The sequence below is a fragment of the Abramis brama genome (assembly GCF_963993115.1).
Source record: "Abramis brama genome assembly, chromosome: 2".
In the NCBI taxonomy this organism is placed as follows: domain Eukaryota; kingdom Metazoa; phylum Chordata; class Actinopteri; order Cypriniformes; family Leuciscidae; genus Abramis; species Abramis brama.
Window position 1 is genome coordinate 25,430,885 of NC_139964.1, and position 12,594 is coordinate 25,443,478.

Sequence of the window (12,594 nt, forward strand, 5' to 3'; positions counted from 1 at the left end):
ATAGATATCATATAAAGGCTACACAGCAAAAACTCCAGTGTTAAATTAACACTCCTGGGAGTGTATATGAGTCCACACTCAAGAGTGTAAAGTGTTAAAATATGAGTGTTAAATTTACACTCAAGAGTGTTAAAGTTAATGAGATAATTAAGTGATAAATTTAGTGATGATTGAACATTATTGAAGACACCTGATGTTAACAAGCAGAATCACTGAAGGAGAAAATCACAAATTGTAAGTTACCATTGTGGTGATGGGTGTTTGCTTTAGTTGGGCTCTAGACCATTATATGTTTACTTTAAATTTTGTTTGGCTGTTATATCTGAATTATAATTGCCAGATGAACAAAGAAAAAACGTGATCTGATGGTGTTGGTTATATTATGACAATCATCATTTGAACTTGATCACTGAACTCATTAAGATTCTTATTTCTGACTTAGATTTATGTTGTTGGTTACAGAATAACTGTGATTCTGCATAAATATCCAGCATTTTTGATATAATACAAAGGATTTCTTAACAGTTGTTTTGAAAAAAAAAGTCTTTCTTTTCGGCACACACAGACGTCAAGATTCAGTCTATGCATCTCAACAATGGTGATGAGCAGAATATTCAATTAGGAAAAGTACATTTTTAGACAATAGACAATTCAGATCATAATTTATTCATACCGCAATGCATGATGGGAGCCATTAATGAGTTGTGATTGGTGCCAGCCACTGCAACATGCTTTATTATTGTCACCATTGTTGAGATTCACAGGCTGATTATTGATGTCTGTGTTTCTAAATAAATTCATTTGAAAGTCTTTTGATCAGAACAACGGTTATGAATTATTTTTGGATTATATGAAAAATACTGATAATCATGTGCTGTAGAATCACAAAGTTGCTGTAATTAACAAGTTAAGCCATCTCAATAAGTTTTGTTTTACGGATCACAACATGATTATGTCAAAAAATAACCAACACCATCAGATCACATTGTCTCTTTGTTCATCTTACTGTTATAAATCAATAACAGCAGACAAGCAAAATTTAAAGTAAACATATAATGGTCTAGAGCCCAACTAAAGCAAACACTGATCGCCAAAACGGTGGCTTACAATTTGTGATTTTCTCCTTCAGTGATTCTGCTTGTTAACATTAGGTGTCTTCAATAATGTTCAATCATCACTAAATTAATCACTTAATTATCTCATTAACTTTAACACTCTTGAGTGTTAATTTAACACTCATATTTTAACACTTTACACTTTTGAGTGTGGACTCATATACACTCCCAGGAGTGTTAATTTAACACTGGAGTTTTTGCTGTGTAGATGTCTCGTCCGCGCTGCTGGCCAATGGAAGTTGACGTCCGCACACGGTGGCCATATTACCACAGTGTGCTCGCTCACTCGTAACATGGTGCATGTACTTTTAAATAACCATAACTTGCTCAATTTTCAACCGATTTTCAAACGGTTTGGTTTGTTACAAACGTCAGAGATGTAGTTATGACAATTCATACGTATGAATAATTATAACCATGGACTTCCATATGAAAGAATTATAGCCACGTTAATAACGTTTGTAAGAAACCAATCCGTTTGTAAATCCGTCAAGATTTCAGCGAGATAAGAGGATTTGTGTTCGTGCTGATCACTCACCTTAATTCACAGCATCCCTGGTGTAAGATGGCCACCGGTGATGCCAGAAGTGACTCCGCCGTAAGACATCTAGTCTTTATTATATGATATCTATGGGAATTACATCCATTACTCAAATCTTTCCTGCACTTCCATTGACTTTACTGTCATCTAGTGGTCAAAAAGATCCAGTGCACTTTACTGCCATTACAGCAGCTTTTACATCTGACTCTTGGACATGTTGATTTTAGAAGTTATGAAAGTTGCTGAAGTTGTATGTCTTTCTATATTGTTCACTATGCGTTTATCAGAGGCGGACAGAGTACACAGCTTCATTACTTGAGTAAAAGTACAGATACCCCTTGCTAAATTTTACTCAAGTACAAGTAAAAGTACTACAGTCAGATGTCTACTTAAGTAAAAGTACTAAAGTACTTGTTTTTAAAAGTACTTGAGTATCAAGAGTACAAGAGTACATTTTCTAAATATTGCATTACTACTGCCACAGTGCTTACATTGGTAAACACAGCAAACACTTGAAGCGAAAACTATCATTAACTTGTTCAGAAAATTGAAATAGTCTGGCGAGGTGGGGCCACGGGAGCGATATTTTTTTTCCCAGGATGGTAGGGGAAGACTCATGAATATTCATTAGGGAAGTCATCCCTGATTGGTCTGATGACCTACCCCTAACCCCACCCCTAAACCTACCCGTCACTGGGGGTCTTATGACCTCCCTAACACCGCCCCTAAACCTACCCGTCACTGGGGTTAAGACCAATCAGGGATGACTTCCCTAATGAATATTCATGAGTCTTCCCCTACCATCCTGGGAAAAAGGATGGTACCATCCTGGGAAAAAATACTCCCGCGATGGACCTGCTGCGTCTTCATCCATGGTTTCGTCTCTTATCTAAATCTGACCATGGAGTTGACTTTGGCGGAAAGCTGAAGGTGATTGCTGATAGGCTGTCCCAAACAGTGGTGCCTGCACAATCCACTCACATTTGAGAGGGAAACAACAACTTGAGGGTTTCCGAGATGTTTCTTTTTTCCTTTTTTTTAATTTTTTTTTTTAGAAGTAACAGGTACTCACAGTTATGGATAGAAATGTAGTGGAGTAAAGAGTACAATATTTGCCTCTCAAATGTACTTGAGTAAAGTCATGAGTACTCCCCAAAAATGATACTCGAGTAAAGTACAGATCCCTCAAAATTGTACTTAAGTACTGTACTCAAGTAAATGTAAAAATGTACTCCGTTATTGTCCGGCTCTGGCGTTTATAAATCAATCATGTAAATAGGAGAAGCTAATGTGTGCTTCATGTATGTATTACAAAGATATTGTACTAAAAAAATGCACATATGTAAACTGAATGAAGCTTTATACAGTCAGGATGGGAAATGAACACCCGTCACCAACCAAATACTGGAACTTTAGGACAATAGCTGGTTATTTTGCTTCATCTGCCAGTCAATGTGTCGCCAATCCAACATCTCAGATTATCCTTTGACCAAAAAACTGCACAAAAAATAGTGCGAACGCGTATTGTAAGACTGGAAAAACTGGAAGAGAGGGCAACTTAATAGTTAAAAAAAAACTTAATAGTTGTTCAATTACAAAAAATAAAAAACTTCTAAAAAAGAAATATATTATGCAGGCACACACAGACATCAAGAATTAGCGTATGCATCTCAGCAATAGTGACAGATCAACTCTGAACATAAGCTCATTATTTATTCATGCAGCAATGCATGATGGGAGCCATGAATGAGTTTTGATTGGTGGCACCGCACCAAGCTTTATAATCGTCACCATTGTTGAGATTCACAGGCTGAATCTTGATGTCTGTGTGTTTAAATAATACATTTAATAACAACTTTTAAAAAATCATTTGGATTAATAATATTAACAATATTAAGCTGTACAAGGACAGTACTGCTATAATCAATAAAGTAAATCTAACTCAGAAGTTAGGCTTTTGCTATTTGTTCACCTGGCAGTTATAACTCAGGTACAGCAGCCAAACTAAATCAGAAATTTTGCCAAGAGCCCAAATAAAGGACACTTTTTACACCAAACACTGATTACCATAATGAGGACTTAATGTTTATTATTTTTTTCTCCTTCAGTGATTCTGCTTGTAGTTTGCGCTTCAGTTTGATTCATTATTTTAGACAGTTCAACCGTGCACTGAATGGTTTTTAATATATATATTGTATCGGGATGTTGTGGCTGAGCGACCACTTGGGATTTCGAAGAAGCAGAAAGGTTATTTTTTAAATACTCAATGAAGCCAAGGTTGAAGATAAAACACAACATTTATTAACACACTTCATGGGCATGCCCCAAAAAAACAAGCAGTTATCAAGCAAACACACTCGCCCTCCGCCAGGAGGAGGCACTGATGCTCTTCTCTTTTTAACACATACAACAACAGAATGCAGTAAATACAATCTTCCTTAATAAACAATCTATGCCATATGGTCTTTTCAACGCAGTATTCAAAAAGAACATACTTTAATATGTTTCTTCACATTAAATACACCACACTGGATACTTTATTACACAGAAAAACAATGGATGAAATGATATTCACATGCAGTTCACAGTATGAAACAAAACTCGCAAATATTCTATTAGTCATGTGTCTGTGATGAAGCAGCTTGTGAATGAGCAACACACTCTGCTGGAAAACGCTATTTATACAGACTTCATATATCATACTCATATGACTCATATTGCTCATATATCCAAAACAGTAACACACACACACACACACACACAAGATTAACTCAGAAATACATCACAGTATGGTAGTAACGTTGGTTGCAACTCGCAACTTAACATGATGGCATTTGAGGTGTTTGTGATCACTCTTAAAACGGATGTGTTAAAAACAACACAACCTGTGTTATATCTTAACACACTACTGTGTCTAGTTAAGGACAACACATTTTGTGTTACTTTTAACTCAACCAGTGTGTTATTGTTCTTAACACAGGGAGTGTGTTGAAACCTTTTACACACTAGTGTGTTATAGTTACACAACTTGTGTCAGATATGTGTCACATGTGACTGTAGTCGGTGTGTATTTGCCAGAGTTACTTCCTGTGTTTTTACAACTGAGTGTTTGGACGAACACTGAAACATATTGTTTACTTGTTTTTTGGAGTCCAGTGACGTTTAATAAAGAGTTTGTTTGAACATTTGGATGTTTTAGACATCATGAATCTACATAGACAAGCTCTTATTGAGAATTAACAGAGGTTTAGATGTTGATGTTTCGTTGAATGTTTTATTTGAAGTCACCAGAATCGTGATTAATGGCTCCTTTATTTGAGCTCTTGACCCTTTACTCTTCTTTTAGTTTTTCTCTTGCTACATTAACTGTATTTTAATACAGTACATTTGTTGTGGCAAGAGATAATATGATCAGATGTTTCTTGATGTCATAATCATCATTTTGAGTATATGGATGCTGTGCATTTAATTTATTTATTTGCTATTAGTTATAACAATGTTGTGACACTATATCATGCTGTCCAACATAATAAAAAATATTTTCTAAAATTTTTAATCTACAACAAAAACTAGTCAAACACAGACCTCAAGATTCAGCGTATGAATCTCAACAATGGTGACAAACGAAAAGCTTCATGCCGCAATGCATGCTGGGATTCATGGATGAGATTTGTACTATGGTGGCACCCAGCATGCATTGCGGCATGAAGCTTTTTGTTTGTCACCATTGTTGAGATTCATGTGCTGATTCTTGATATCTGTTTGATACCATAGACTCTAAAGTCCTGTACGAACTGTATTTAAAAATAATTTGAAGCTAATTGTATTATGCTAATCCTTTTAAAAGTCATCTTTTAAAATTATATTAATCTTTCAAATGTTTAACTCTTGCTAAGCTTAACAATTTTACATGTTCATGGTGATAACATTATCATCTGAGCATGTTTTTTTCATGATTATTTCTGCTGTTTCAAATGTGTTATAATAAATACACATTTACAGCAATCAGAGAAAACTAATGTTAAAGAGTCAAGGGTCAAGAGCTCAAATAAAGCTGACACTAATCACGATTCTGGTGACTTTAAATGAAACATTCAATGAATCGTCAACACCAAAACCTGTTAATTCTCAATAAGAGCTTCTGGAGAGTCTGACAGAAATAACGTTAATCTGGTTATTAATAACAAGTGAAAGCAGCATTTGAAAAAGAAGAAGCATGATGTGATTGGCTGCAAAAAACACCCGTTAATCTTTAAGTTTTCATGAATTAAGATTTAATTTATTTATTTGAATGTATTGTTTTATTTATTTTAGAGCATTTTATGGGATACCATATAAAATATACCTATAATTTTTTTCATAAACACAAACTCTCCTCCACCCAGTGCTATTCTATCCAGAGTTACATTTTAACACACATTGTGTGTTAAAAATATACACAACATGTGTCAAAATACCATCAACACATGCTGTGTGTTGTTTTTTAACACATCTCTTTTTAGAGTGAGATGCTCAAAATCTTCCTGCAACATTGATGCTGCTGTAGATCACACTGGAATCATCAGATCTGTTCAGTAAGTGTAAAAAAGACAAAATAAGATTAATCATACACATAAAACCTTGTTTCTCTGAGTCGCCTGCAGACAGGGGCGGATTAAGGTGGTCAGGGGCCCCTAGGCTGCTCTTTGTGTGAGGCCCCCCCTAAAAATTTATTTAGTAGTGCCATGCATGGTCCACACGCAACTACGGTGAACTGGCATACACACATTGGCCCTCATTTATCATTCTTGCGTAGAAACGGGCGTATATGTTGGCGTAAGAGAGAGCCAACACTACAATGTTTCCTTTACATTCCTTCAAGTGGTGGCCAATTCACATCTACCCAATCACCTACTTGTTTTTTTTTTCCTTTCTTTTTTTTTTTTTCTTATGGGCCAATTAGGGTCTTTTTTTGTTCGCGGCGCGGTTATGGATTTGTTTTTCTTCAAAAAAAAAAAAAACTTTTAATATATTTTAATTTGTCAAGAATTGTAAAAAATCGTCAATAAGCTCATAATTTGTGCTAAAATAGTCTAAATGTTTAGTTTTAAGAACAATTTTAAAAAGCTGGTTATGTCCATTTTGATGTTTCTGTGCAAGTTCAGCAGACAGTGAGGTTCGGGTTTGTTGGTTTTGAATATTTTCGTTTGCAAGTAGACATTTCAAGCTTTCTATAATAGATAGCCTATATTTCTCAAATCTGTGAGGCACAAGCTGAGTTTCGCGCCCTCCAGTTCACGTGCAATGCAAGTGATCGTGTTGGCGCCTTATTCTCATTGTCTGCTATATATTTTCTTCTTATTTAGTAAATACAGGCAATTGGTTGATAAAACATTGATCAAAATTAAGATACAATTTATACAAAACGAAAATCTTTTAAAAAGAGACTTTCTACAAAACAAGACTCAATGAAGTGCACGTACAGTCTCGGAGTCATCGCTGCAACCAGGAGATGAAGAGAGCTGAGATCCACATCACCTAGCACTTAGCATCTTCGTCTCTGCCACCCCAGGATACTAGCGCGGCTAGCGCAGCTAGCGTGACCAGCACCGTTGCTAGGAGGGCGCCAGCGCCTCTGCCTCTCAGCGTCTCTGCCTCGCGAGTGGATGATAGCTCTGAAGACGCCTAGCAATGGTATACCTTTAGTGGTAGTATACCTTTAGTTAAGTTATACCTATGAGTCTTCGTAGCGCGCTAAGAGACAGTGTTATCGGGAAACGCAGCCCAGGTATGATGCGTATGATGCGTAATGGAGATTCCAAAGCGCTCTTCTTTGGTCAGAACCATGGAGAGCGATCGCGGATAGGTCCGTCCTATGCACCGAAACTTTTTACAATGCAACAAAATATTTAAAGAGCATCAAGCTATTAAAATCTATATTATGTATACGCACATATAATATAACAGTATAGGCCTATTAGTCAGTAATTTTTATTAGGTTAAACAGTGATTCGATAAGGTTTTTAATTTAAGGCCCACCCACAATTGGTCTGGCCCATCCAAAACTGGAATCCTGGCGCCGTGCCTTTGCGCTTAAGTAAATAAAAAAAATAAAAATAAAAATTGTCTGGCCAATCCGAGGCCCCTGCACACGTGGGGCCCCCTAGGCTGCAGCCTAGGCAAGCCTGTGCATTAATCCGCGCCAGCCTGCAGAGTTTTAGGGATTGGTTCAAATCTTTAACGGTGAGTAATGAAGTGCGCCTCACCTGGCAGAGTCAGCAGGACCACAATCCCTCACGTCTCCAGACTGACCTTCAGCCTTCACACTCGTGTTCCCTGTGTTTCTGTGGTGCTGGACGGTGGCGTACTGAACCTCGTCTTCATCTCCAGCGCTCTGAGGCTTCCTGGGTCTCTTGTGAGCGATGCTTGCGTACATCGAGTCATTCTGAACGCCTGAATCACTCGTGCTCATCTGATTCGTACCCGCTGCGCTGATGTTTCCCTGAACGAACACACACAGTCCAGATGATCACACTACAATCGGTCACTGTTCCTGGATCAGCATTCCTGTCCGAAAATTTAGTCCCACTACCCATAACTTTGATGATGAATAACACTGTTGAGAAGCATCTAACCCTGATTTTAAGCCTAAACTTGACATAAACTGTAAACTTGTCCCTCAAATCTGATTGGTTGATTGAAATGTTGTTCCAGGATCAACAAAGATGTTGATCCAGGAACATGTTGTACTTTGAGAAATCATGTTCAACCATTGGAATCATAATTGCCTTAAAATGTGCTGAAATAGACACTTTTCTAGACTTGCCTGTTTTGATACGCCACCTTGGACGCCAGTATCTCCTGCTTTCCTAACAGAGAGAAGAGAGATTGGAAACATACAGTATCTATATCATGGAAATGCACATCTTAAAAGAGGGAAATACAGGATTAAATGTGTCATAAAAGTGATTAATATGACCTGTGAGTTATAAATACACCATATATTTCCACAGCAGTTTTCTCTTACCTTTTGATTGTTATCACTACAGCAATAATGCAGATGCCGATGAGCGCCGCCCCGATCCCAGCAGCTGCGTACACACCTGTGTTCTGGCCACCTGAGCGAAGAGAAACATCATTCACACGGCTGATAATGACACCAGCATAAGAGCCAACGGCACATATCAATACCTGCAACTGTTTCAGACACGAACAAAGACACAGACGCTGATCTCTGAGATCCATGTTTATTCTGAGCCTCACAGTAGAAGCGTCCACTGAAACTGGAGTTAAAGCTGGAGATGCTGAAACTCTGTCCAGATCCAACAGCTGAGGTTTCATTCTCCTTAAACCAGCTGAAGTTCAGAGCAGGAGGGTTTGAGTCACTGCTGCAGTTCAGAGTCACTGAATCTCCCTCCACTATTACACCAGACCGACTGACCGACACTGAGACATTTCTTGGTCGGTCTGAAAGAGACAAAAATAAAACATTATTGGATAACTTACTATAACCAGATGATTGATCATTTGATGTGTCTGGACTGAATTTGTCTGAAAGCTGAGAGTGTGTGTTACATCTGACGCTGAGAGTGACGGCAGGAGACGGCAGATGTTCCTGATCTCTCGCTGCACAGCTGTAGTTTCCCGTATCATCACTGCTGACCGACCGCAGAGTCAGCGTATTCCCGACGCTCGACTCTGATAAAGACTCGCCGTTTTTATACCAGATAAAGTCTGTTCTGTCTGAGAGGTTACAGGTGCTCTTACACAATAAAGCAGGGGAATCTTTCTCAACGACCTCTTCAGGAATCTCCACTCTGAGCTCTGAAATCACACACAAATCATAATTTATATTTATATGAAAGAACAGAGTAAATCTGTCAGTGCAATATTAGTTTGACTGTACCTGTGACACTGAGCTGAATCCCAGGAAAAAACAGATAACTTTGTTTTTCTACATTTGTAATGATTTTGATGCAGTACATTCCTTCATCCTCACGTCTCACATTACTGAGTTTGAGAATGAATGTTCGGTCTTTAATGGGGAAATACTCAACTCTGCCTTCGTAATCTGGAAGATTCAACAGATTGATGTTGATTTTGTCTTTAACTGGGTTTAAGGTCCAAAATGCCTCTGTCACAGTGAGATGATTTGGGTGTTTATAAGTGCCTGATAAACGTATTGTTGAACCCTTTAGGACACATTTCATCATATCTGTGTACTGAATCTTCCATTCCTGACCGCAAATCCCTGGAAAATATAAAACAGGAAAACACTGAATTTGACCATATGTGTGTTTTTACTTTTCTCTTCAACACAGAAGCAGTTCTTACTTATTTTGCTTCTACTTCAGTATTTGCTTTGTTTGTTTTTTATATAGTTTAAAAAAAACATTGCTTTACTCTTCAGTTTTACTTCTTTTAACCACAAGACAAAATACAACAAGACACCGATCCTACTCATGCTCTCTATACCAAATATTCTAGTAACATGCCACCCAGAGGATAACAAACACTTTACATGAACACAAACATGGCGCCAATAGCCAATGTTTCCAGGAAGTGTCTAAACAGACTCATTTGATGTGTGATATATATCGGATTTTTGACATAGACATTAAACTGTCTTTAAATACAGACAAAACATCCTGAAAGATGGAGGTTTCTTCAGTGTGTGTGTGTGTGTGTGTGTGTGTGTGTGTGTGTGTGTGTGTGTGTGTGTGTGTGTGTGTGTGTGTGTGTGTGTGTGTGTGTGTGTGTGTGTGTGTGTGTGTGTGTGTGTGTGAATAAGAATTAGGTTCAGACTCACCAGGAATCACAAGCAGAGAAATCAGAGAGAAAAGACCAAACATTCTGGAAGACACGCGGAAGATTGTTACAATTACACAAATGTATGACTGACGTGTGTCTATAGATATATATAAAACAAGTATACTTAATATATCATATTCAATAATCTCTCTATTAAAGATGAAACATGTTTTTGCATTGTAAAATATGTGTCCTACCTTACTGTAATCTGCAGGGTCTGAGTGTAAAAACTGCATATGATCTGTTTGCAAGAGTTTTTACATATCCTGTCTTTCTTCACTTCCTCTGAATGAGTGCAAAACACTCCTCTTCCAGTCAAACGACACTAGTGCTATAACACTCTCTCACACACACAAATATATATATAATTCTTTGGAAATATGATTCCACAGAAAATGTCTGATTATGAATAAATGTCTAGAAGTCACTCAAGTCTCTTTGAATCTGTATTAATGCATATATTCAGTCACAGAGGAGCTGAACTGAAGTCACTGAAACGTCATTGTCACATTCACATGGCACTAAAAATTACACTTCAGTAGAACCGCTTCCTTTTTCTATTTTCAGTCTATGCTGATGCAAGATAAATGTACATCATACTCTTGAGAAACAGCTTCTCTTTGACTTCATTTAAACTATCATCAACACAAACACAAATCACCACAGATATTTCACATAAACACAGAGTAAAAGGCAGAAATCAAGAGGATTTGATGATTTCATAATTGATAATTCACTGTAATTCCTGAATCTCACAAAGACGAGCCTCTTACTCTTGGTGGTGGTGGCGCAATGGATAAGACACATGCCTTTGGTGTGAGAGACCTGGGTTCGAATCCACTGTGAGACACCAATGTGTCCCTGAGCAAGACACTTAACCCCTAGTTGCTCCAGAGGCGTGCGACCTCTGACATATATAGCAATTGTAAGTCGCTTTGGATAAAAGCGTCAGCTAAATGAATAAATGTAAATGTAAATGTAAAATGCCTCTTGAACAGTTTCTTTTTCAGAACAGGGCATTGGGCCTTTATAGGTTGCACAGATGGAGAGAATACACAATGAGATGAAAGGCAAAGTTATAGAATTTTTTATTATCATTATTTAAAAACAAATGTTTTTTTTATTTTTTACCCCTTGCTACATAATAGGCCTACTAAGCATCTCAAACGCTTTTTTGCAACATTCCACACACACACCCCCTCACTGTTGATGGATTTTTTTTATCAGCACCTTGGACAGCGCTGTCACAACACACACACACACACACACACACACACACACACACACACACACACACAGGCCTACAGCCTCACCGACCTGACGCGCCATCTACAGGAAGATACATGTAACTGCATGCACATCATATTAGTGAGAGAAAAGCCCATTTTTTCCCAGTTTACAAGACCATTTGCTGTAATAACACACTTTGTAATCTTTATTTCTAACAACAAACACAGCCACAGATATTTTGATTTATAGAAGCAAAAGGGCGGCATTTCACAGCGGCAGAGCTGGTGTGGGTGTACTTTGTGAATGGGGAGAAGTGTAGCAGGTCTAAAGAGTGTTTTATGTTCTGTATTAGGTGTGTTCTAGGTGCATGTATATTCTTTTTGTGTGTTATGAGTTCTGTTTGTGTGAGGCTTTAAGGCGTGGGATGTTCTTCTGTAGAACAAGCCTGCAGAGTAATGTGTAGGCTGGATCTGGGGTAAAACGTTCCAGACGCTTGAAGTCCGCGGGTCTGTGTGAGGCAAGAGCATCGGCCACACAGTTTGACTTTGACTTTATACTTTATTGTCCCCTGGGGGAAATTTGTTGTGGACTCAAAAGTGCTTAGTGCCGTTGCTGCCTTTACAGACAATAAATACACATAGTAAATAGAAATAATACACAACTACATACATACACAAATATAGATAGCTAAGGTTAAAATTAATAAAAAGTACAGCACACAAGATTATTGCACATACCTCAGGCCTATCTCATACAAATCATCACACAATTTCTAATTTAAATTTTGATTTAAAATTTTGGTGGAAACTGGTACGAAGGAGTATTTAAACCGGTTCAATCTAGTTTTTGGTATTCTGTACCTTCTACCAGACGGCAAGAGTTCATATTCTTTTCGAAGAATGTGGGACGGGTCCGACA

General features: G+C 37.8%; 1 protein-coding gene across 1 annotated transcript; it reads right to left on the minus strand.

Moving 5' to 3' along the window:
• Positions 1 to 3,934: 3,934 nt before the first annotated feature.
• Positions 3,935 to 10,751, minus strand: LOC311077901 (cell adhesion molecule CEACAM8). Its single transcript, XM_084106549.1, has 9 exons — positions 10,644 to 10,751; positions 10,445 to 10,488; positions 9,542 to 9,886; positions 9,211 to 9,459; positions 8,827 to 9,102; positions 8,663 to 8,753; positions 8,462 to 8,504; positions 7,902 to 8,137; positions 3,935 to 6,223 (listed from the first exon to the last, which is right to left on the minus strand). The coding sequence occupies exons 2-9, from the start codon at positions 10,485 to 10,487 to the stop codon at positions 6,169 to 6,171; spliced, it is 1,338 nt and encodes a 445-aa protein (XP_083962675.1). The 5' UTR covers position 10,488; positions 10,644 to 10,751; the 3' UTR covers positions 3,935 to 6,168.
• Positions 10,752 to 12,594: the final 1,843 nt, after the last annotated feature.

Bases quoted from the DNA above. Each gene is read 5' to 3' on its own strand.
- LOC311077901 (XM_084106549.1), bottom strand. From the start codon at position 10,487: ATGTTTGGTCTTTTCTCTCTGATTTCTCTGCTTGTGATTCCTG. The intron at 9,103-9,210 runs GTAACACACACT...TGTCTCTTTCAG, and splicing joins CGTCACTCTCAGCGTCAGAT to ACCGACCAAGAAATGTCTCA. The intron at 8,138-8,461 runs GCAAGTCTAGAA...GTGTTCGTTCAG, and splicing joins AAGGTGGCGTATCAAAACAG to GGAAACATCAGCGCAGCGGG.